The 25955-nt window shown below is 42.9% G+C and overlaps 2 protein-coding genes across 2 annotated transcripts; one reads left to right on the forward strand and one right to left on the reverse strand.

Annotated features, from left to right (window-relative positions):
* Positions 1–5636: 5636 nt before the first annotated feature.
* On the forward strand, positions 5637–12047 carry RAG2 (recombination activating 2; the record flags this gene model as incomplete). The annotated part of the gene is made up of 2 exons (XM_082222105.1): positions 5637–5714; positions 10450–12047. Exon 2 carries the CDS (start codon positions 10464–10466, stop codon positions 12045–12047), a length of 1584 nt encoding a protein of 527 aa, XP_082078231.1. The 5' UTR covers positions 5637–5714; positions 10450–10463.
* Positions 12048–21341: 9294 nt separating this feature from the next.
* On the reverse strand, positions 21342–24485 carry RAG1 (recombination activating 1; the record flags this gene model as incomplete). The annotated part of the gene is made up of 1 exon (XM_082192048.1): positions 21342–24485. One exon carries the CDS (start codon positions 24483–24485, stop codon positions 21342–21344), a length of 3144 nt encoding a protein of 1047 aa, XP_082048174.1.
* Between the last annotated feature and the right edge of the window lie 1470 nt (positions 24486–25955).

Raw genomic sequence — 25955 nt, forward strand, 5'->3', positions numbered from 1 at the left:
GATGGGTGACCTGTGTTTAGAGGGAAAGCTTGTATCTTGGGGCATCACAACCACTGCGTGGTCTCTGCCAATTTAAGCCAGGCCACCAACTGACTGAGAAGGAATGCAGGACACCTCATTGCCTATCCCTGGCCTGTTGTGTTGCCTACCCTGAAAATAAAAAATAAAATAAAATGGTACCTGGCAGAGCCTTCTGGACCAATAATAGGAACCAGCAATTCAAGATGGGTCTGGGTACAGAGCCCATTCAACGGAGCTTAGAATAAACAGTTGGAGAGGGAGAATAGACTTGTACCCTGCTTTTCTGGCAACAGTGGGCCAAAACAGCAAAACTTTGGGCCAAAACCAAAACCCCAAACAAATCCTCTTTTTCTGCTTAACTTCATGGACTGCAGAGATAAAGATCAGGAGCATTTCTGTGGCTCGTCTACATCCACCAGGCCTGTGCACATGTACATGTAAGCACCATTGTTCCCAAGGGAACTTACTCTATGGTGAGTGCATTTAAGATCACAGCCACGAAGTTCTGGATCTTGCCCTAGGGGTTCAGGTTTTTGTTTTTGTTTTTGTTTTTTGTATATTTCAACTTCGTCAATTTCAATGAAACGTCAAATGAACTTGACTTTCTCTGGATTGCACCACTGGTTTCTGCATAGAGTCACATTAATCAAATTTTAAAAAAAATCCAGCAACCATTAATAACAAAACCTATCCTGAAGATTCTCTTAGGTGTAGAGAATGCCAAAGATTGGACTGCTTCTCATACTGGATGATCTAAAGAAAGTTTCCGAAAATGATTCATTGAAGCAGAAACCACTTTCTATTCCTTTGAAAAATATGCATTTTTCTTGCTCATCCATCCAAGTTCCTTGTAATGAGGTTACTTGAGGCTATCATTCATTAAGCTTTGCTGATCATCAGCAGATTGTGCAGAATCAATTTATGCTTCCCCAAATGGGAATCTTCCTCCCCACTGTTTAAGTCAAATGAGGAATGCCACCGCTGAATCATGGAGGCAGGTCAGCTGAGGATTAGCATGCTTTCAATTACACAGTTATTAATTCCATTAAACAATGAAAAATGTAGTGTGGCCCTGCCAACAGGCTTCCCATTAGGCACGGTGAACTTGAACATTACACTGTGATTCTTATATCCCATGTTGTTTTTCCCCTGCAAAGAGCAAAATAAGCACTTGGATTTACAGGCTAAAGCAGCAGCACCACACTGCAGCAAAAGCACACATGCCATTGTTATCTATGTGTTTTTTAGGCAAAGGACCAGCTTACACACTGATGTGGCAGAGGATTGCTGCTCCATGCATACATTACTCCCATACGTAAGCCATTGTTTGCACAAAGTAGTTCCACATAGGCTTGTAAGCATGGTGGTCCAACCAGCACAGTCCCTTTCCATAATAAAGAGTAAGCAGGGATTCCAACTAGTTGTTCAATCCAGAGAAAGTCAGGTTCATTTGATGTTTCATTGAAATAGATGGAATTCATCAACACCACATCAAGAAGCAGGGACTTTTCACACATTACCAAAAAAGTTGGAGGGGTGACATTCACCTGCAATCCTATGCATTGCATTGTTTTCCTCCAATAGGAGCCAACTCCAGGGGGCTGTGGGTGCTTGGGCACCCACAATAATATAATTGTGGGGGGTGGGCACCCACAAAGTCAATGGAAAAGGCCCATACAGAGAGAAGCAGTTCAGCTCTGTCCTCCACAGCCAGCCAACAAGGAATCCTTTTCCGAAGTGGGGCTTAGGCACGGAGGCAGATTCTCTCTGCCTCCGGGTCCCTCAGCCTGGAAAAGGGTTCTCTCTGACTGCTGGCTGTGTGACGTCACATGCACTATGTGCAGGCATGTGCGTGTGTGACATCACATGTCAGTGTGCGGCAGTGGACACCCACAATCCTGAGGGCGAGAGGAGAAGAAGAAGAAGAAGAAGAAGAAGAAGAAGAAGAAGAAGAAGAAGAGGAGGAGGAGGAGGAGGAGGAGGAGGAGGAGTTTGGATTTGATATCCCGCTTTATCACTACCCGAAGGAGTCTCAAAGCGGCTAACATTCTACTTTCCCTTCCTCCCCCACAACAAACACTCTGTGGGGTGAGTGGGGCTGAGAGACTTCAGAGAAGAGTGACTGGCCCAAGGTCACCCAGCAGCTGCATGTGGAGGAACGGGGATGTGAACCCAGTTCCCCAGATTACGAGTCTATCGCTCTTAACCACTACACCACACTGGCTCTCCTGTTTCCTCCTAAGTTCTACTCTGTCAGTTATTCATTGGGACTTCTGAGTAGACATGTCTGAGACTACAGCCCTAGACTTTTTCACTCTCATTGCCCCACCAGCTTCCCCATTATGTTCTTTGGACTGTAATCAGGGAGTTTCCTTTCCCCACTTGATTAGTGATATTGTATCTTTATGTCTAATGTTATTTCAAAATAAAAGCCCATTAAAGGCGGGGGAAAGCGGGCACAGGTGGCCAGGTGCAGCAGTGCAGGTGTTTTGTGGGCATTGTAGTAGTACATGTTTGTGGTACTAAAACCCACCTTGCAATCAGCCGCACAGATCGCTCTTGATTGCGCAGCTACAGTATCCAATTTAATTCCGCCGTTTTGAATTCCAAATGGCTTCTTAAGTTGCTTTTCAGCTTGACAAATTACCAAGAGAAAGAAGATGATTAGGCTTACACCTAGGTGAACTTTCCCCCTGTCAGTGTGGCATCTTTGACAAACAACAAAATAGGATGCTACATTGCAATCTTCTTGCATTTGATGTAGGGATATTTGTTGCTGCTCTCCTAGCGCTGAAGAGACCATTTGCTTCAAAACAGGAGGATTCTGTCTTTTGAGTACAGGCAGTTCCTCCTTATCAGCAATGGACAGCTAGTTCAGGGACAATTCACACATTACTTTTTTATTTTTATTTTTTAGGTGTGAAAGTTAAGATGTTTTAAGTGTACATCAAAGGTGGAAAAGTGTGGATGCAGCAGACACATGTTTGCTAATGTGTCTGTTGTATGTATAAACAGCACTACTGTATTGTGGTCAGCTTCAACTTTCTAATGAAGGTACCAAATTTCCTGTGTGCAATATGTGAAACAGCCCTTGGATAAGATGATTCATGGTGTTGAGCTGCAATCTTCTTTATAAAAGATGGTAGTCCTTGTCAGTGGCCTGTAGTCAAATGGGACACAACCATATTTTGCATAGCTGCATCAGTTCTGTTTTAGCAGTATAATGTAGCTAGTCCCTCGTGTCCGGAGGATATATAAAACAGTACTGTGGAAAGACAGTAGGCAAAATATTATATTTCGCCTTTCGTGATATGGGTAGAATTTGGTGGCTGGTCAAACATTTCTTAACTACCTTAGAAAATAATTAACGGAGATGTCAGAATTTCTATCCCTTCTTATTTCTATCCCTTTTTATTTCCCTCACCTGCCACCTGTTATATGAGATCACCTGTTATATGAGATCAATGGCTCCTCTTCATCCTGGAGAAGAGTGACTAGTGGGGTGCCACAGGGTTCTGTCTTGGGCCCGGTCTTATTCAACATCTTTATCAACGACTTGGATGATGGACTCAAGGGCATCCTGATCAAATTTGCAGATGACACCAAACTGGGAGGGGTGGCTAACACCCCAGAGGACAGGATCACACTTCAAAACGACCTTGACAGATTAGAGAACTGGGCCAAAACAAACAAGATGAATTTTAACAGGGAGAAATGTAAAGTATTGCACTTGGGCAAAAAAAAATATGAGAGGCACAAATACAAGATGGGGGACACCTGGCTTGAGAGCAGTACATGTGAAAAGGATCTAGGAGTCTTGGTTGACCACAAACTTGACATGAGCCAACAGTGTGACGCGGCAGCTAAAAAAGCCAATGCAATTCTGGGCTGCATCAATAGGAGTATAGCATCTAGATCAAGATCAAGGGAAGTAATAGTGCCACTGTATTCTGCTCTGGTCAGACCTCACCTGGAGTACTGTGTCCAGTTCTGGGCACCACAATTCAAGAAGGACACTGACAAACTGGAACGTGTCCAGAGGAGGGCAACCAAAATTGTCAAAGGTTTGGAAACGATGCCTTATGAGGAACGGCTAAGGGAGCTGGGCATGTTTAGCCTGGAGAAGAGGAGGTTAAGGGGTGATATGATAGCCATGTTCAAATATATAAAAGGATGTCACATAGAGGAGGGAGAAAGGTTGTTTTCTGCTGCTCCAGAGAAGCGGACACGGAGCAATGGATCCAAACTACAAGAAAGAAGATTCCACCTAAATATTAAGAAGAACTTCCTGACAGTAAGAGCTGTTCGACAGTGGAATTTGCTGCCAAGGAGTGTGGTGGAGTCTCCTACTTTGGAGGTCTTTAAGCAGAGGCTTGACAACCATATGTCAGAAGTGCTCTGATGGTGTTTCCTGCTTGGCAGGGGGTTGGACTCGATGGCCCTTGTGGTCTCTTCCAACTCTATGATTCTATGATTCTATGATTGAGGCAAGGCAACATGCAAATTACATATACACTTATATAGCATAAAATAGGAATTATAGGAATCCTTCTCTAAGACACTACAATTTTTCAAATCATTGGGCCTCCACATTGATGTTAAAGGAAAAGACTCTCCTCCCTGCAAGAGAGGGGAGTGGTTGTGGGCGGGAGCCCGGACTCCGCCCTGGCAGGGGCCTTAGCCCCTGCCCCTCCTTACCTGGCCGGCCGGCGCCCACGAACACCGGGGGCAGCCAACCAGGTGCCTCCGAAGGGCGTGTTCAGCAGCTTAATGCTGCGGCGCCGGCTTCTCCTCCCCCTCAGTCCTCATCGACCCACAGCGAGTCACCCACCCTCCACTCCCATTTAGCTCAGGGTCTAGGTTTTTGGCCTTGCTATGGACCTTAGGTTGGTCGCCCCGGTTGTCTGGGGGGCCTGGTAGGAATTTTTCCATTTGGCATTCGGCTTTTTGGTTTTTTCGCCTACCTCGTAGCAATCGTCACAACTTGTGTGGTATTGGTGGGTAGGTTAGGCATTGGATTCATCTGTTGTGATGTGTCAAGGGCTAGGTGTGGCCATCGCCTATGCTATCTACCGTGGGTTATTCCGTTAAAGGAATCTGGCGGTCGTGTATTCCGTCCGATGCCTGCTTGGCGGGAGGCCATGGCACGACCCTCGGTGACATCAGGGGGTGAGCCTATAGTTGGATGAGCATCAACAGGCTCCACCTACTGTTGAATAAACCCACCACCTATAGTCATCCAATGCCTAAGCCAATACCTTTTCACTGCTGTAATCAATAAAGTTGTGGCCTTTTCTTGCCCATTAACCTTATACCACGTGTCCATGTGTATTTATTTCACTTAGCGGGGCCGGGGCCCTCGATCCACAAGCTACATTTCTATATATGCACACACACTGTAGCCTAAAAAAAAAGTTCCTGTTATTATTCAGGGCTGGTAGAGCCTGAAAGGGTTAAAACTGCAAGCTAGTGTTGGGTTTCCTTTTGTATCATCTGAAGTGGGGGAAATGGTCACAGTCAGTTAGTCACATCAATGAACACAGAAGCACATCTGTAAGCTAAGCCAACAGTTTCCCCTGCCTGCTTCTTTTCTGTGACACAAAGCAGTCAAAGAAGCATCCAAAAGTGTTGACATTTGAACCCCTATTTTGATACAAACGTATCAGTAGGAAGCAAAAGTCTCCATCGCCCAGGTAGGTCCCAATGCTATCATATATACCCCAATGCGAAGGGGTTTACTTATTTGTCTTTCTTTAATTTTTCTTTCTTGAGAAATCATATCTTCACATTTCTGCACTAGGATAGGCAAGGCAGACTAGAGTAGCACAGAAACCAGGTTGTAAAGTGTTTGGATACTGAATTGCCTACAGTGGATCTTTCAAGCTTTACAAAACAAATACTGAATAAATGGGGGGGGGGGCTTTTTAAAGGTAACTCTGATTATATGTATTATTAGTAGGACTATGTTGTTTATTCATGGTTGCACATAGCAGAAGATAATACACATAAGCATGCCAGCTATGTAGTGATTCAGTGCAGGAAAATTCTGTGGCATGTGGCATCTACATACATCCAGCTCTGTAGAACCACTGCAGGACACAAATAATCTGCTAAAACAGAGTTAAGAGACCCTTCTGTTATGTTAGTCATATTCATAGTAGACCTATGAAAATCATTGGGTAATTAAAGTCCAGTGACTTCAGTATCACTAGCACTGGCCACCAATATACTAGTTGTTTCTCCTTATTTTTATAGCCTTTGGGTGTGTTTTAGTTCCATCAGGAGCTTCAAAACTTTTTAAAAGTTAAGATAAATCAGACTATTGTCTTAAACAGATGTACCTGGGAGTAACTCCCAATGAACTCAGCTGGACTTGCTTCTGAGCAGATATCCACAGAACTAGGGTCCTAAAGCTGAAGGAAAAAACACACAACTTTTAGTACATGCTTCAAATTAAGTACTTTGAAAGGTCATTGTTTGCAGGTGATTGTTTGTTTGCAGGAGAGTGGGAGGGCTCCTCATTGTAAATCACTTATCTGTCCTACTTCCCTGTTCTTGATAAGCAAGGAGTAATTTTGTACAGCACCTACCTCACTCCGTAAAGGTTTCACATTTTTCATTACTCGTGCAGTTTTCCGTTTTTTCACATGCACATTGCAGGCTCTCGCTCAACTTATTAGGTGCTGCAAGTATCCCGTCTTTGCTGGTTCATAGCAAAGAATCTTGAGTGTCAAATGACGACACTGGCAGACCAATAGAGACTCAGGACTGATGTGTTTCTGCTCTTTATCTATTGAGTCTTATCAAATACCCAGTATACATGGGACACATGTATATACACACATTTGTGGAGGAGGCTTATAAGAACGAAAACTGGGAATTGATGTTGAGGGGTGATTAACAAGTTACCTGTGGCCTTCCATATATTGTTGGACTTCAAGGGAGTTACCCCAGCCAGCATGGCCAATGGTCAGAGATGATGGGAACTGAACACATTAATGTTAATGTGAGCCACAGGTTCCCCACCCTGTATCTGTCTGGATAAAGAGTGGATAGTCACTAATTTAAATAAATAAATAATAAGATGTGTTCCTAAAGATAAAGAGTGCATTCTTATATGACTGCTGAAAAGCTTACACCCAAGTAACTCGGTATAGGATTGAAGCCTTAATCTATTGTCATTTATGAGATTCTTTTTTAATATAAAAATTATCAAGCATTATATGTGTAATGCAGCCTCCCTCAACCTGGTGCTCTTTAGATGTTTGCTGCTACAGCTCCCTTTTCCTCTGACCATTGGCCATGCTGCCTGCAGCTGATGAGAGTTGTAGTGCAAAACATCTGGAAGCCACCAGGCTTGGCTTATTGCATCCCTCCAGATGTTTTCTTGTTCTTGTCAATACTTAGCATGAACATACACACACATATGTACACACACAGGTGCAAAGAAATATGGAGCTCTCCCTTGATAGACGGTGCTGAATACATGATAAATAAATAAAATTAACTGCATTGTTGTGAACACATAGCACCACACCAATGTAATTATTTGTTTCTGGATGTTTGTAGTGATCAGCTGCACATCAGCAGCTTACCACTCAGGTCACATCCTCACCTTACATTTAAACCACTCTTATACCACTTTAATAGTCATGTCTATACCCAAAGAATCCTGGGCACTATAGTTCATTAAGGGTGCTGAGAGTTATTAAGAGACACACACACCTTCCCCTCACAGAGCTATAATTCCCAGAGTTGATTGTGAAACAACTCCAGGAATTGTTGATTGCTTCCATGTAGTGCAATTTAATGTGACTTCCTCATGGGACTTTTAACATGTGAACGGACTCTAAAAATGTACTCCAGTAACAACAACAACAACAATTTTATTGCTTGCTTGCTTGTTTATTTATTTATTTATTTATTATACCCCAGTTACTCTGGGTGGCTCCCAACAGAATATTAAAAACATGATAAAACATCAAACATTAAAAACGTCCCTAAACAGGGTTGCCTTCAAATGTCTTTTAAAAGTCAGATTGTTGTTTATTTCCTTGACATCTGATGGGAGGGCATTTACAGGGCGGGTTCCCTGTAACCTCACTTCTCACAGTGAGGGAACTAGCAGAAGACCCTCAGAGGAGGACCTCAGGCTGAACAATGGGGGTGGAGAGATTCCTTCAGGTATACTGGGCCAAGGCCGTTTAGGGCTTTAAAGGTCAGCACCAACACTTTGAATTGTGCTTGGAAATGTACTGGGAGCCAAAGAAGGCACATTTAAAGCACCCGGCTTTCCCCAAGGAATCCTGGGAACTACAGAACTATAATTCTTAGCACCCTTAACAAATTACAGTTTGCAGGATTCTTTGTGGAAAGTCGTGTGCTTTAAATGAGCAGTGTGGATGTGTCCTCTGTACTTCTAGTATGATGGCTTGTTATGCACATACCATGTTCCACGTTAAATTATTTACTTTCCCAATGAGGAGATCTCCAGAAAAAAGACAGTGAAGGACTTCTGTCTGAGATCCCACATTGTTTATATTGACTATCCACCAAGAGTGACACTTGTAGTGTATGCTAGAGGGCAATGCCGTTTTATTCTGCAAAGTCAAACAAATCCAATCCCCCAGTGTAAAAGCATTAACCTTCCAGTTGTGAATCATTACGTGAAAACAAATTTCACTGGCCCTGTAATGCCGCTTACTCCCAGGTAATTGTGCATACAATTGTAACCTACATTTCTGATTTTCATAGGGTCTGTGAGACAAGAAGAAATGCACCCCCTCCTTGCACATTTTCCCAGCATATTTGCAACCTTTCATATAAATTTGAAGATTTGATAACACACAAAGCAAATGCAGAAACAAAATTTCTTCCAGATAGATGGGAGATAGATGCCCTAGGCTCAAGTTTTTGAAATAAAAACTAAAGTATTTGGCCAGTGCGAACTTGGGAAGCCTTTAAGCAAATAATAAAGAGACTGGCAAATCTATGTCATTTGCCACATCACAATTTCTTCTTGTCAGCATCCCAAGAGATAAATGATAACAGACAAATGATAGCATCCTGTCAAGGATGTATCTCATAATACAGTGGTACCTCGGGTTACATACGCTTCAGGTTACATACGCTTCAGGTTACAGACTCCGCTAACCCAGAAATAGTACCTCAGGTTAAGAACTTTGCTTCAGGACGAGAACAGAAATCAGGCTCCGGCGGCACGGCAGCAGCAGGAGGCCCCATTAGCTAAAGTGGTGCTTCAGGTTAAGAACAGTTTCAGGTTAAGAACGGACCTCCAGAATGAATTAAGCACTTAACCCGAGGTACCACTGTAAACTATGGCACCTCTATTATGGTCATGCATCTCTAAACTGAAAAATGCTGTTGAAGTATGCTAGCAATGTGCTGTTTTTGTTTCTGTGTAATGCAGCTGGTCTGAACATTTAGCAAAGCCAATGGGAGGCCTTTGTCAAGCCTAACTGCTGATGCACATGAGGAGAAGCAACTAGTTCCCACTCAGCTATACTTTCCTCCCAAATATGTCCCCTGCAAGACTGTTAGACTTGAAAACAGCATCTCATTGGAGCCAGTTGGAAGCCCGAATAGGGACCTCTCATGAGGTGCATCTGGCCCGCAGGTCAGAGTTCCCCCAGACTGCATTTAAAGTCTAATTTCCTTCCTTAGCTCTAGTTAAGATAGTAGTGTTGGACAGCTAGATAACAGAGAGGGAAGGCTTGGGGTTTCTAGCCTGCGATATCCATTTGCTGCTCTTGCTGCTGCCTAGATCACATGCCATCTTCCTTTGGAGCCAAAACCTCAGGGGAACATTGTGTTGAAATGAAAAAGAGGTGTGGCTAGCATGAGAATTCCTTAGCATCTTTCAACAGAGCTGGTGCAATAATATTTCCTGGTGGACTGTGCCCTAAGTTAGCCAAGGCCTTTAACTTGATATTGATTCTTTGTAGCCCACCTAAACTCTTCATTTCTCAAAAGGCTTTCCAGAAGGACTGATACCACTTGATGAATTAATCCTGAAAGTGGTCCCTGTTTCCAACCTCTTCTTCCTTGTTGCTCTGTTGTTAACACTGAGCAAGGGCTGGCTTGAAATGACATCCTTACGGGCTTACGTGCACTTGCAGCCAGACCTCTGAAAGTTTACCACTCTAGATGAGTGCTGAGCTATATGGCCTTGCTCCCTCCAGGAGAAGATATAAAACAAATGTCACATCTTATTTAGCCTTTTGATTGCCTTTTCTACCGTTCTTTTTCATGTTGTGGTTCTCACAGCATTTATCTCAGAGAATTACTTCCATTGACAGGCAGTGACACAGGGTGAAGAGCAGTGACCTGATATGTTCAAGGTCACACAGCCAAGCAGTAACTTATTTAATCACCCTGCAGCTCACCTTCTCATTCTCTTTTTTCCAGATATTGACAATACCATGACTTGTTTGCCTGAGAAGATGCCTCTTCAGATGATATCGACCATTAACAATTCTTCACTGATCCAGCCAGGATTTTCACTGCTGAACTTTGATGGCCGTGTTTTCTTGTTTGGACAGAAAGGCTGGCCAAAGAGGTCCTGTCCGACTGGAGTTTTCCTTCTTGATTTCAAAAAGGAAGAGCTCAAACTGAAGCCAGCATACTTCTCTAAGGATTCTTGCTACCTTCCCCCTCTGCGGTACCCTGCCATCTGCACTCCCAAAGGCAGTATGGCCCAGTCTGAGAAGTGTCCATACTTCATCCATGGGGGGAAAACACCCAACAATGAACTCTCTGATAAGCTGTACATCATGAGCCTAATCAGCAAGAATAGCAAGAAATTCACATTTAGGTGTACTGAGAAAGAATTAGCTGGGGAGGTCCCGGAAGCCAGATATGGCCATACCATTAATGTGGTTCATAGTCAAGGTAAAAGTATAATTGTTATAGTTGGGGGAAGGTCATACAAGGCCCTCGGAGAGAGGACAACTGAAAACTGGAACAGTGTGGTTGACTGTATGCCATACATATTTCTGGTTGATCCTGAATTTGGATGTTGCACCTCACATGCCTTCCAAGAGCTTATGGGGGGATTCTCCTTTCATCTCTCCCTTTCTAGAAATGACACCATCTATATCATAGGAGGCCATTCCATTGAAAGTAATACGAGACCCCCAAATCTCTATAGAATAAAAGTTGACCTTCCCTTAGGAAGCCCAGCTGTGAACTGTAGTGTTTTGTCTGGTGGGATCTCAGTATCAAGTGCCATCATGACCCAGACTGGAGACCAGGAATTTGTCATTGTTGGGGGCTACCACTCTGATAACCAGAAGAGAATGGTTTGTAATACAATCAACCTAGAAGATAACAAGATAGAGATAGTGGAAAGAGAGGCACCAGAATGGACCCCAGATATCAAACACTGCAAGATATGGTTTGGGAGTGATATGGGAAATGGAGCCATACTGTTTGGTATACCTGGAGACAACAGGCAGCTAATTTCAGATGCTAACTACTTTTACTTGTTGAGATGCAAAGAAGAAAGTGATCAGGACCCAGAACAGATGGCACAAGTGTGCAGTCAGAGTTCTACAGAAGATGCAGGAGAGTCTACACCTTTTGAAGATTCAGAGGAGTTTACTTTCAGCTTTGACATTGACACCTATAATGAAGATGATGAAGAAGATGAGTCAGAAACAGGCTATTGGATCACCTGCTCTTCAGGCTGTGATATTGATATCAACACCTGGGTGCCCTTGTACTCAACAGAGCTCCACAAGCCAGCAATGATCTTCTGTTCAAATGGAGATGGTCACTGGGTCCACGCTCAGTGCATGGACTTATCTGAAGACATGCTTATTCACCTTTCACAGGTAAACACCAAGTACTTCTGCCCTGAGCATACCAGTTTGGCTAGGGGACTGCAGACTCCCAAGGAGACTCCTCCAGTGGAAAAGCCACCCATGAAAGCATTGCACAGGAAAAAACCCATGACAATATTCACTCCTGCAAAAAAGTCCTTTATCCGGAAGCTATTTCAATAGTCTAACAGTAATGAATGGCATTTTGGTATGAAAAACTCTGAGATCCCAATTCAGTGACCAGTAACAAATCAAAATAGTTTTAAGATTTCATAGTGATGCTTTGGTTTCAATTTGTTTTGTTTTGTTTGTAATTATTTGGATTTATTTCAGTTTAATATGATGATCACAGTACTTGAGACTTATAAAAGAATCCACAATTCCCTGTATAGTTCCATATTTGAGACGAATATTCTTCTTGGCTTGGCTTCTTGGCTTCTTATTCTGTGGACAAAATGTTTTAGAGATGGTGGGCTAAGTGTTTTTCTTGGCTTTTACCAAGGGTGAAGGTTGTGATTGTTTTTAGCTGTCAGGGTGCTCCCAGCTGGTTGCCCAGGAAAGTATCAATATGAGGGAAAGTTTCTTACAATCCTTTTTTTATGTCAAACTTTACAAAGAGAGGCGATAGAACCCAGCCTCTTGGATAGTGGCATTGTCCCAAGTAAATCTCCATCCCCCTTCTCTCCCACTTCCTCATTCATCATCATCATCTCCTCTACGGATGCCGCTAAATGCCCTTTGTATTTGAGCTCTTTGCTCTCCTACTTTTAAGGCTCTCCGGGTTCCGGGAGATGGTGGGTCTGGAATGCTTTCTAGTGACAACGTGTCAGCCAGCTGCTGCTCTGGCTCTTCCTGCTCACCCCTCCCATTATTTCCCACCTTTCCCCCTCATCTGCCTCTGAGCTGTGACCACCTCTGCTCAGCCCCTGACATCAGCTCTATACCATTGTTGTAATTATAGCTTCTGTATTTTTTATGTTCTAAGCTTTTTAAATAAAATTAAAAGTAAAGACAAATGCTGCTCCATTTTATAGCATCATTAGAAATGCATTTTACCGGATCAAAATGGTTTTGCTTAAATTCAGCAAAGCAATGATTGTATTAATATAAGGTGTGGTATGACCAATAATGCGTATTAATGCGTATTATCAGTATGCGGATGATACCCAGCTCTACCTCTCTTTTAAATCAGAACCAGTGAAGGCGGTGAAGGTCCTGTGTGAGTGTCTGGAGGCGGTTGGAGGATGGATGGCGGCTAACAGATTGAGGTTGAATCCTGACAAGACAGAAGGACTGTTTTTGGGGGACAGGAGGCGGGCAGGTGTGGAGGATTCCCTGGTCCTGAATGGGGTAACTGTGCCCCTGAAGGACCAGGTGCGCAGCCTGGGAGTCATTTTGGACTCACAGCTGTCCATGGAGGCACAGGTCAAATCTGTGTCCAGGGCAGCTGTTTACCAGCTCCATCTGGTACGTAGGCTGAGACCCTATCTGCCTGCGGACTGTCTCGCCAGAGTGGTGCATGCTCTGGTTATCTCCCGCTTGGACTACTGCAATGCACTCTACGTGGGGCTACCTTTGAAGGTGACTCGGAAACTACAACTAATCCAGAATGCGGCAGCTAGACTGGTGGCGGCCGCCAAGACCATATAACACCGGTCTTGAAAGACCTACATTGGCTCCCAGTACGTTTCCGAGCACAATTCAAAGTGTTGGTGCTGACCTTTAAAGCCCTAAACGGCCTTGGTCCAGTATACCTGAAGGAGCATCTCCACCCCCATCGTTCTACCCGGACACTGAGGTCCAGCGCCGAGGGCCTTCTGGCGGTTCCCTCATTGCGAGAAGCAAAGCTACAGGGAACCAGGCAGAGGGCCTTCTCGGTAGTGGCGCCCGCCCTGTGGAACGCCCTTCCAGCAGATGTCAAAGCGATAAACAACTACCTGACATTCAGAAGACATCTTAAGGCAGCCCTGTTCAGGGAAGTTTTTAACGTGTGACATTTTATTGTATTTTTGGTTTCTATGGAAGCCGCCCAAAGTGGCTGGGGGGGCCCAGCCAGATGGGCGGGGTATAAATAATAAATTATTATTATTATTATTATTATTATTATTATTATTATGCTATCTCTTCTGAGATTCTGGCCACATTCACACTATACAGTTAAAGCACTATGATACCACTTTAAACAGTAATGGCTACACTCTCCCAGGGGTGAAAACTACACACACTCAAAACCAAACCACGTGGAGAAAACGAGAGGACAGACGAACTCATGAGAAGAACTCCAGTTTATTCAGGGGACAAAAGCCTGTGGTGACATTTAGAATCACCATATCTTGACTTTTTCTCACAAGTAGCTGAGCAAAGGTACGGATGACCTGGGTCCAGGTACAGCATAAAATAAGAATATCTCCACTGAGTCAGACCATTGGTCCATCTGCAATCTAGCATAGGATTGTCTCATTGACTGGTGGTGGCTCTTTCTGGTTTTCAGCTGGATTCTTGGCAGCCATTTTGTGCTGGCACCCATGACATTTTTATCAATATATGAATACCAGCCCCTTGCTTTCTTACCCAAAAAAGCACTGCCCAGAGCTAGAGGTGATTTGCATAAGGTCTTGTTCTGTATGCATATATATTACTATGCAGAAGAGTTTTAAAGCGTAACCAGAAAGTCCAAAAAAGTTATCTAGTCAGCTTTCATATAAAACAATCAGTAAACCTGATTCAATCAGCAGTGAATTTACATGGCATTAAACAAGACATAATGGTGCAGAAATCTTCCTTTTATTTTTTTTCAGCACAGAATAATATGTTTGAGTGAAAGATGCCACACATTAGATTTATTTGTAATTAAGTGGAACCATACATACAAATTTGTGCATATAATGCTTTATTTCCAAGAATGCAAAATTGCTTTAATTTTGTATGAGGAAATGCTGTGATTACTTACAATCTTTGTAAATTAGAAATGTGAAGATTATTCAATGTCTTGTGGTGACATGTATTTTGGAAGTTGGCACTTCATTTTTATTGAATTTGTATAATTTTTGGGGGGCAAGAATATCCTATGGTTTTTGCAAAAACAATAAATGCATTAAATTAAAAAAAGAATAATGTGCTTGAGAACCAGTACCATCATGCTTAGGATTTAACAGGTTTGATAACCGACACGAACATGGATAGGACTGAACATGCTATTAAGGCATCCAAAAAGGAATGCTTTAGATCCTATACATGTTTATTCTGAAATCCCATCGCATTCAGTGGGGGCTTAGGTAAATGTAAAGGGACCAGTCGTGACCAACTCTGGGGTTGCAGCGCTCATCTCGCTTTATTGGCTGAGGGAGCTGGCGTACAGCTTCTGGGTCATGTGGCCAGCATGACCAAGCCACTTCTGATGAACCAGAGCAGCACACGGAAATGCCATTTACCTTCCCGCCTGAGTGGTACCTATTTCTCTACTTGCACTTTGACGTGCTTTCAAACTGCTAGGTTGGCAGGAGCAGGGACCGAGCAACAGGAGCTCACCCCATCGCGGGGATTCGAACCGCCGACCTTCTGATCGACAAGTCCTAGGTTCTGTGGTTTAAGCCACAGTGCCACCTGCGCCCCTTCAGTGGGGGCTTAAAGGGTAAAGGTAAAGGTACCCCTGCCCGTACGGGCCAGTCGTGTCCGACTCTAGGGTTGTGCGCCCATCTCACTTAAGAGGCCGGGGGCCAGCGCTGTCCGGAGACACTTCCGGGTCACGTGGCCAGCGTGACGAAGCTGCTCTGGCGAGCCAGCACCAGCGCAGTACACGGAAATGCCGTTTACCTTCCCTCTATAAAGCAGTATCTATTTATCTACTTGCACTTAAGGGTGCTTTCGAACTGCTAGGTGGGCAGGAGCTGGGACCGAACGATGGGAGCTCACCCCGCCGCGGGGATTCGAACCGCCGACCATGTGATCAGCAAGTCCTAGGCACTGAGGTTTTACCCACAGCGCCACTCGCGTCCCCCCTCAGTGGGGGCTTACTTGCTGCTTAATGTGTTTAGGATTGTAGTCACTGATACATGTGCATGGCTTGATATCAAAAGCACTGCTGATTACTCAAGGCTGCCTGAGCTGATCCAAAACTCCCTCAGGGAACTCATTTCCATGTAGGAGTTTACATGGAACTTGCAAGTAGTTTCTTTTTTATGTGTTTTTAATGTTTTCAGATATTTCAAATACATTTTTAATTTTTAAAAAATTGAATGGTTTTAGCACTTGGCCCTGGGCTCTTTTTGGAGGAAGGGCTGGATAAATAGTTAGTTAATGAATGAATGACTAAATAATAGAGTGCATGCAGCTTTCTACAGGAATGGCAAAAGAGTTAGTTTGCTAGAGCTGATAGAGTGTTAGAATTTAGCAGGGATGCCTTTGCTTATCTCCCCACTCAGGTATGAAGCTCACTTGTTATTTCTCCATTTCATGTACCTCACAGGATTGTTGAGAGAACAAAATGGCACTATTCTTTTTGATGCACAACAATACTACAATTTTAAAGGCACACAGCATAGAAGAAAGGAAAAGGAGTCACAACCTTTTTTAAAAAAATAATAATCTTAGAATATTGAAGACAAAGCTTCAGTTTTCCTAAGAAAGGTTCTAATTCGAAGCTGTCACAAAGCTGGTGGCCTCCAAAACACTCCAAGCCAAACCAGACCAATTTCAGATCAACAAATTAAAATTCAATTTTCCTCCCCACTACTGAAAATACTGAGTGATATCCAACTAAGTCATTATCAGAATAGACCCAACAGTTGTAATCAGCAGGCCTAACTTTGTCCACTGAGTTCAATGGACCTTCTCGGAGAATTATGTAATTGGGCAGCACCTCTTCCTTCGCTTCCTTTCCATTCTGTTACTGTAGTCAGACGTAATCTGTTCCGGAAATCTGTTCAGTTTAAGCGTTCGACAACCAAGGCATGGCTTCCGATTGGTTGCAAGAGCTTCCTGCACTCAAGTGGAAGCCACATAGGGTGTTCAGCTTCTGAAAAACGTTCAAAAACCGGAGCATTTACTTCCGGGTTTTCAGTGTTTGGGAGCCGTAGCATGCGAAAATGGAGCCGTTTGGGAACCAAGGTTTGACTGTATTCCTTATCTCTCGCACCCTGCTGACTACAGTGTCAGGAGGACTATGGGAGAACTGGGGGTGATGGGTTTCCTGTTCTGCTCACACAGCCAACTCATGCTTGTGCAACAGAACTTCCCCCATATCTCCTCTCAGCCCCCTATGTACCCCAACAAAAGTTCCAAGGGGTTCAGAGACAGACAGACAGACACACTGAGCAGATTTTGGGAAGGAGGAGAGGAAGTGGAAGTCCAAACTCTGCTTGTCCAGTATTGGCTGAAACCCTAACTCTCCTTTTTGCCCCCTCTCCCAATAAGAACATAAGAGTCGTCTGCTGGATCAGGCCAATGGCACATTTAGTTCAGCAACCTGTTATTATATTGCTCCCCCTCCCCCAATGCCTGCGGAAAGCCTGCCAGCAGGACCTGGGCCCAAGAGCACTCTCCCCTTGTGTGGTCCCCAGCAGCTGGTATTCAACAGCATTCTGCCTTCGAGAACCAGGGCAGAGCATCTCAAATACAATTTCGCAGTAAACCATAAGAAAGGGAAACGTTAAATATTTCTCAAAGAGTTTATTTTTAAGAACAATTTTAACAATAACATAAAATGATCAGAACAAGAAATAATATTGCTTGATATAACCTTTGAAAGCATTTTACTGAAGTAACAGAAAGTGGTTCCCTGTTTCTAGCTTTTTGGATTTTACAGCCATTGTTTGACTACAGAATTGCAGATTCTCTCTAAATCCTTAGAAAATGACAATCAAATAAATTGGGCATCCATATTTGCTTTAATTTTGGAATGATCGTTAATGTCACAGTTTAGGACACATGGCCGAGTCCTGAGTTTAGAGCATTTGTAACTGGCTACCTCAAAATCAAGCACAAATCTTTTTCGTCTGAAGCAATAAGATAAGCATAGAATATGGTGAAACAAGAGAAAGCAATGTCTGTTGGTAAACTGCCCAGCATGTAAGGTCCCAGCCACTAGCCTCCTGAACCAAACCCCAGTTAAATCAAAGTGGCATTGGTAGGATCCAGACAGCTAAATTAACACAATGAATTAATTGTTAGCTGAACTCCAAGTTTCTTGGCTGGGGTTCAGACTGCCTGTTAAAACACCTTGCACAAGTCTTTCGACAATAAAACTACAGAAAATAATTGCCAAGAGCTGAGTTTCAATACAATTTAGCAAGAACGATTTAAAGGGGGGGGGAGACTGCTTCCCAACCAACAGAATGAGCATCTGAGGTATTTATATCAATTTAAAGTAGAAAGGAAATGTAATTTTGAAGAAGAGAAAGAATGTAAGTGCTTCCACTTATTTAAAGCTGCTTCAAAGCCCCCAAAAGCTTCACAATAAACCATTTGCCTAGCCGTGGGCCAACACTGTGCATCTCTTGGCAAATAACAAAAATCACTCTCATTCAGATGCAAGGCTGTGCAGTTTGTCCTATTGTTTTTCTCTCTACACTTCACTAAAGGAATCAGTTGCTGGAGACTTCCTTTTGTCTAAATGAGTTCAAAGCCTCTCAACCAAACAGACACCTTTATTTAAATAATGCAGCAACAGAGACAAAGTTTGTACAGGAGAAAGACAACAAAACAAAACCAGCCTCAAATTTCCACGATAGCTTGCGTGCACCAAGGAAATCAGATGTCAACCCCCTCCCCAAAGTGTCTGGGGGATTTAATAGTGTAACTTCCAGATTTATACCTCAAATGAGACTATTTGCAACAACCCACATGACTAAGGAATCATACAAAAAAGCAGGGTAAAATAAGGATAGATTTTGTGTGTGTGTGTGTGTGTTTTTAAAGAGTAAAGGACCCCTAGATGGTTAAGTCCAGCCAAAGGTGACTATGGTGTACACAGCTCATCTCACTTCAGGCCAAGGGAGCTGGTGTTTGTTTACAGACAGTTTTCCAGGTCATGTGGCTAGCATGACTAAATTGCTACTGATGCACAGAGGACTGTGATGAGTGCTAGAGCGCACTGAAATGCCATGTACGTTCCCACCGCAGCAGTACATATTTATCTACTTGCACTGATATGCTTTTGAACTACTAGACTGGCAGAAGCTGGGACAGAGCAACAGGAGCTAAGTTCAGAATACTTGAATATCTCTAAGGCATATATAGATTGAGTTGAGTCATGTACAACCTTCTTCAAAAGAAGAAATCCTAACTCAGACTTTTTAGAATCAGTAGAGAAAATATTAAGTATGAGGTGGGCAGAGCCCAGCACCCTAATTTGCCCCCTTCAAGTCCCTGGTCATCTGATGAGCACAAAGAAGGTAATAGTCCCTCTGCTATTTGGAGCTGCATGGATCAGCTGTGTGCCTGCCCCTATGTGTGTATGTGTAGGAGAGAGAAGGTGTGAGACAATATGGGGTAGCTTTTTGCCACACACAACACTGGCAAAACAAAACAAAAAGCCCCAAAGCCCCCTCCTGCTGAAGTTTACATGTACCAGGTACTGCCAACGCACTGCAAAAAATGACAGAAATATATTGTTGAAGCAGATTTGGCATTCAGTAGCAGATTACAAACCCTGCAATGTCAGTTTCCAGATAAAGTAGGAAGCAAACAAGCAAGCAGCAGCATGAATAGTTCAGAACTTCAGAGTTGTGCCAAAGGAAAGGTGCGAATTTTAGTGAGCCTTCTGGACTTGTCTGTAAATAAAATTTTCACAGTGGGCAGTAAGATCCCTTTAAGCATCAGTTGAGTTTATTTATAATCAATCTAATTTATTAAGAGCCATCTACAGATAGTCCTAAAAGCAGACTCTTGGTCCATTGCAAGAGTCTCAGCAATGGGATGCTTGGGGAATTGTGTTCTTTGCAAAACTCTCGAACCTCACTTTCCAGACTACTGTTGGACCCAAATGCAGTTGTTGTTGTTTTTGAAGTTTGCACCTCTCCAATTTTGCAATATAGCTCTCAGCTCCAAAACTGTACCCAAAGCATAGAAAGATGCATATTTTCAAACAAATACATACTGCAAGAGAAATTACATATATAAGAATAACATTTGCTTATTACCAAAAACAATTTGCAATCTGTTAAAAAAGCTAAAATATGGTAAGTAAAAATACAAAGGAAAACATTTCAGGGTTTTTTTTAAAAAAAAATCATAACGCTTAAGCAAACGTTTTTAAAAGAAACATAAGATTAGTTCAGATAACAGTAAAAGATAAAATCACTGCTATTGTATCAATAAAATTACTTGTCACAAAACTTGCTGGCAAAATATAAAAGAGACTGTCATAAAAAGCATATGCTGTAGTTATCTGAACAGCCTGGATAGGCATTATCCCAGTGTGCAAACAATTTCATAAATACTGTACTGATGCTAATAGATAAGCAGCATTGCAGATGTGTAAATTAAACTAATCGCAATCCAATAAGGTATTTAAAACAAAAACTTACATTGAAGCATGCTGAAATCATTAACAATAAATTCACTGGGACTTCTTGCAAACCTATAGAAGATGGTCGTTTATTTAGTGAGTGGTGTTAAGAACAGAAAGATGGGTGTGCCTACCAACAACCTGCAACCCATTGTCTCCTTCTTGCCCTCTTCCCATGATCTCACATGAGTCTGTGTGCATGCTGTGACACCATCACAATTCAAGTTTTTCCATCCTGCTCCAGTTCATTGGTCTTTGCTTGTAGAGTCAAGGAAACTTGAAATGTGATGATTTCAAGTTTTCAATTACTGGTGGTGTTCTTACAAGGACATAAACAGTACTGATTTTCTCGGGATTGAAGCCAATAAGTTTTTACTTTATCCTATGTTGGCATAGCCTCAGATCTAAATATTAGCAACATTTAATGGATAATAAGGGCCAAATCCCTTCATGTTGCTATTAGAAACTAGAGGCCACTGGCCACTAATAAAGAAAACTCAAACTTTTAAATGAAATATGTATATTTTATCTATTAAATGAATGTGTATTCTACCCTTAAGATGGATTCCCATGGTGCATAAAATATAGCTATAAAATGGGTTCCCAGGCAGGATAAAATATAGCTATGAAAACAAGCATTCTATTCTCTTCTGCATTATAATCTTCATTTGATGTCTCCACAAACTTTTCTAAACTTCCAAAACTTTGGCAAAAGTTACTACATGATAGAAAGAAATCAGAATAAGATTCCTAAAACCTTTCAACTTTCCTCTTACAAACTGGTCAGTAATTCACACCAGTCTACTAACACGCCTTATCATATTCTGGAATATGTTACCCAGGACAGCCCACCATAAAATGCCATCAAAGGCAGGACACTCTACCACTCATTGTAAACAGCAATGCTATTTCCAAGTCTGCCTGCACTAAAGGCAGTTCAGCTCCAGGACCAATGCAATTTTACCCTCCTCTTAGAATTCCATGGAATCAGTAATTTCTAATGAGTCTTCCAGTGTCATGAAATCTCCCATACTCTGCTCTGGATTTAACGTGAACCCCTGGCTTTTCAACATATTATGAGCATTCATGAACTTCTGCAAATGTTTTGAGGTGTACAGCCAATGGTGCTTCAAGACATCCTCCATTTCATAGCATTTTGATTGCCTGGCATTCATTTTTCGAAAGCGCCTGAATAGCTTGTTCCCAGATTCATTGCCCTCACTTGCCCAAGCACCAATGGAGCCATCTCTTTCAATAATTTCAGGAACATGAGCAAGCGTTTTATGAAAGTAATTTGTGATCCTTCCCTCATATCTGTAACTGAATTTTGTGGACAGCAACTCTGCGAAACGTTGAGAATGGAAGCTGTACTGGCAAACAAGTTCTGGGCATTCCTTGGTGGGACATGAGGACCGCCATACTGGCTTCATCTTAAGGTAAAGGTCCATGAGTTCTCTAAGGGCTTCCTGTCTCTCGTCACACTTTATTAATTCACATACTGCTTCCACAGTCTCTTTGGTCATGAGCTTTCTTGCAAAATTCCCATTCATCCTTGTCATGGGCTTTAAGTTCATTTTCTTTCGAAGGAGCTTATCAAGAGTTGATTGCCACCTCTTTCTCTCTTCTTTGGATGTGTCAGGGTTTTTGTATACTTCGCCAATCTCAAACTGGAATATTTTGTAAAACTCAGCTGCATTGCCAATGTCACAGTGCAATGCATCTATCGAAGGAACCGTCTCAATAAAAGGCTTGGCAGAAACACCCTTCACTCTGTCACGTAGTTCTTCAACAGTCTCGTGGAAAGGATTTGACCTCCACACCTCATAGCGCTCTAGGTTTTCGGTATGACTTCTCGTTATGGAATGGAGGATCAAGTTCTGAGATGCTTCCTGGCGTGTTGTATCACAAAGTGTGCAAATGTAAGTCGAGCCAGAGGCTTCAAGGCCCTCTACTTCACGGACAAGCTTTTCATCATATCCAGTGCCCCGAAAGACAAATTTGAACATTCTGGGGATCCCAGCCATATCAAGTATCAATACACTATTTTTCATGGCCTCTCTTTCTGCCACAAGAGGGCTCAGTATGGCTGTGAGTGTCTCATGATCTGATTCGTCAGCCAGCATGAGACACAAAGGTTTGCAACACAGTTCTGAATTGGGCTTGCTTTCTTCAAAGATATTGGAGCTTCCCTTGTCATGAGCTACTGTGATGCTCATGAGTGTGAAAGAGAACCGAACTGCTTTCTCGGGGACCGGTGGGCCACAGCCATGCTTTTCACTGACATCTCCCATTCCATCACAGGACTCTTTAATCACCACGGTGAAAGGGCCTTTCAAATAGTCATCCAAGTCCTTAGTTTTCAGCCCTTCCATGATGTCTTCTTCCATATCCATCAGGGCAGAAACCAAAGCTGCATCATATCGAAATCTCTTGGCAATTGTGTCCACTGGGTAGTCATCAACCAAACGCTGTATGCCTGACAGCCCATCAATAATGCCTACTTCTGTGTTACTGGAGACATTTTTCAAGGGTGGCTTCCACTCAAATGGATGGTAACCTGGGAGGAGAGACTTTTCAGCAGTTCGGAGGGCATGCAATGGCTGAAATATCTGCCTTCCTGTTATTGCTTTTACAGTTCTGTACATTTTATGGTATTGGCTACAACTGAGAAAGGTGTTGACCCGAATTGCCAAGCAAACAGCTGGGTGAAGGCCTGCTCCCTTTCCTTGCATCATAGCTTCCAACTCATCAGCTTGTCTATGTTCATTTCTCGCTCTCAGAGCCAGTAGGAACAAAGTTAGACACACAGACTTTACATCTCCCCCTTCTTCTTTCTCAGCAAAAGCTTTCACTTGAAGCTTGAGTTCTCTTAGGCGGTGCTTTTGTGCTCTCCGGGTCAATGAAAGTAAGTGTTGTCTTGGCCGCCCACCTTTGTTTACATACACATAGCCCTCTTTGTCTTCTACCTCTTTGTGGATGGAAAGATGGTGGCAGTATTTTCCCAGGAGGACCTCCTCATGACACCCTTTCACTGGACATCTCACAGCCAAACTGTTGAGGATACTCAAGAAGGATTTAACAGGGCTCACCAGATCTGTCGGAAAGCAAGGATAGCGACAGGCTGGGCAATAACTTCCCATCACTTTGAGGCATTTAAGGATGCAGACTCTGCAGAATAAGTGCCGACATGTCGTTTCTACTGGATCAGCCAAGATATGCTCACAGATCTGGCAAGAGATCGATTTTACAAAGTCCACAGGATAATCTACAGCAAGGATCTTGTTACTGAGGTGTATCTTGTTGCAGTTGGCAATCTTTTTCATTAAAGCCTTGTGGTTCACTCGTTTCGTATTCCTTACACGCCTTATTTTTCTAGCACGTCCAGCTGCAATCCTGAGCTTTTTGCTCATATGTGGATTCAGGGCTTGCTTCTTTCTTTTGACCCCACGGAAGGCAGTGCCACACACCTCGCAGCTTGGGGAATGGGGATGCCATTCCATGGTGCCATTCCTTGGGAAATACTCTTCATATGGAGAATTGCTGAATTTCCTTTGAACAACATTCCAGCAGTTGTGGCAAAAATTAGTAGGATGGATTGTGTCAATGTCACCTCTCACGTCTATCTTGAAAACCTTAGCAAGAAGATCTGGCCAGGATGTGGCCCTTTTCTCCTTCTTTCTTAGAAGGGCTTGCATCTCATCATCCACTGGCCCATGAACTGGGTGGCTTCGCTTGTAAGGGTCAGTCTTAAATGAGCCTCCACAGATGCGACAGAGGTGCTGCAGTTTGGTTTGGTGAGTTTCAATCTCCCTTTGGTTCACAGGAAAGGCATTTTTATCTCTTGCCTGCTCAGTGCTGTTGACTTCTGTGACTGTTTCAGAAGGTTCTTGTGACACTGAAGTAATCACATCAGCCTGCTCCTCGGTGACATTGTCCAGAGAGGCTGCCTCTTTTCCTTTATCACTGTGAGCCAGGTGACCGTCTTCAGGAAGCGGTTTGCTAAGTGATCTCACTTTGAACAGCTTGAATTTCCATTCAGAAAACTTCATAGAGGGCGGCTGGAGCTGCTCCGACACAAAGCACAAGTTCATGCTTGCTGGTGGCAGCATCTCCATGCTGGCGGATGTTGACTTCCTATGATGAGGGAAAGAGAAAGAGAAAAAGAAGAGGGTTAGGAATTCCAGTGCACCAAAGTGAATGCTATGATGAAAAACAAATGAGCGGGGGAAACGCTAATATATCCCATATTCCTAAAAAGGCCAATGCACATTATTTGATTGCTAACAAAATGACAATGAAATATTTAATTTACTTATAAAGAAGCCCAGGGAAGCAAACAGAAAAATGTTTGTACACAACAATTCAATCTAAAAAACAAATAAAAACAACTTAAAACTTAAAAACATTTGGAGCATCCAACAACATTTAAAAGCAATTGCATACCCTCACAGTTATTAATGGCATGCCAATTCAGTTGTGACCATGTACATAGACTGGTAGCCAAGTCTTGAATATGTATATTCAGTCCAATGTGTTAAATGAGGCTTGTTATTATGAGCCTGTGCATAGGATTGAAGCCACTCAGCACACTCCTATGCACATTTTCTCAGGAGTTAAGTCCTGCTGTATTTAACGTGTGCATCCTCATGCAACTCTGCCCAGGGCTGCAGCCTGAATGCTTCAGAATTTGGTCCTACTTCAGAGATTCTCACATACATCAGTAGCCTGCACCCAGGGTGCATCCAGTAAACAGATCACAAATATTAAAAGTTTCCATCATTATTTGAAAGAAAGGAAAGGATTTCCCTAGATTCGGTCCCCTGCCCACATGCTCAACTTAAAAATGCATGGAATTTATACTTACAACCCTACACTAGTAATGCTCTTATGAGCAACATGCTTTACTTTAAACCTATTGGATTTGGGAAAAGGTTGCTTCAGACAGTACATCTGTTTTCCATGTAGAGAAGTTACAACCTTTGATTAGCGTTGTGCATTCTGTCTATATTCAATGAAAAGAAAGCCACCAGCAGCTCTGAGGACTATGTGCTGCCGATCCTGTGTCTACAGAGAGTTGCCAGATTGAAGGGAAAATGTTGTGGCACCTTAGAGACTAACTTGAACTTTTATAGCTGCCAGACTACTTCATCAAGGTATGTAGTCTGCATACGGATACGCCAGAGAATATCCCAATTTAGCAGGATGTACGTTAGAAGACCAGCTTCTTCGTTAAAAACAAAAAGAAAACCAGAGTGACAGAATGCAAAGGAGACAGCTGTGCAGAAAGAGAAAAATTTGGCAAGTACAAGTTTGTCATATACATATGAGGGAAGAGGAATCTGCTGCAATTCACATTTCTGCACAACTATTAAAGGAACAGGGGCAGGTTCTTTGCACTGTAGGGCTGAATAGTCTAATATATAGACCCGTAGAACTCAGATTATGTTGTGTCCCACAGAGTGCTGTCCTAGAGGTGTGTAGAGTTGCCAGCTTTGGAACTGGCCCCTTTAAAATTACTTTTTGATTCATAGCTATTAGCAGGTGACATCGACTCTGTTGGCCTGAAATCAGCATGCGGTGTGGCA

This window comes from Podarcis vaucheri, assembly GCF_965113315.1.
Source record: "Podarcis vaucheri genome assembly, chromosome: 1".
Lineage (NCBI taxonomy): Eukaryota > Metazoa > Chordata > Lepidosauria > Squamata > Lacertidae > Podarcis > Podarcis vaucheri.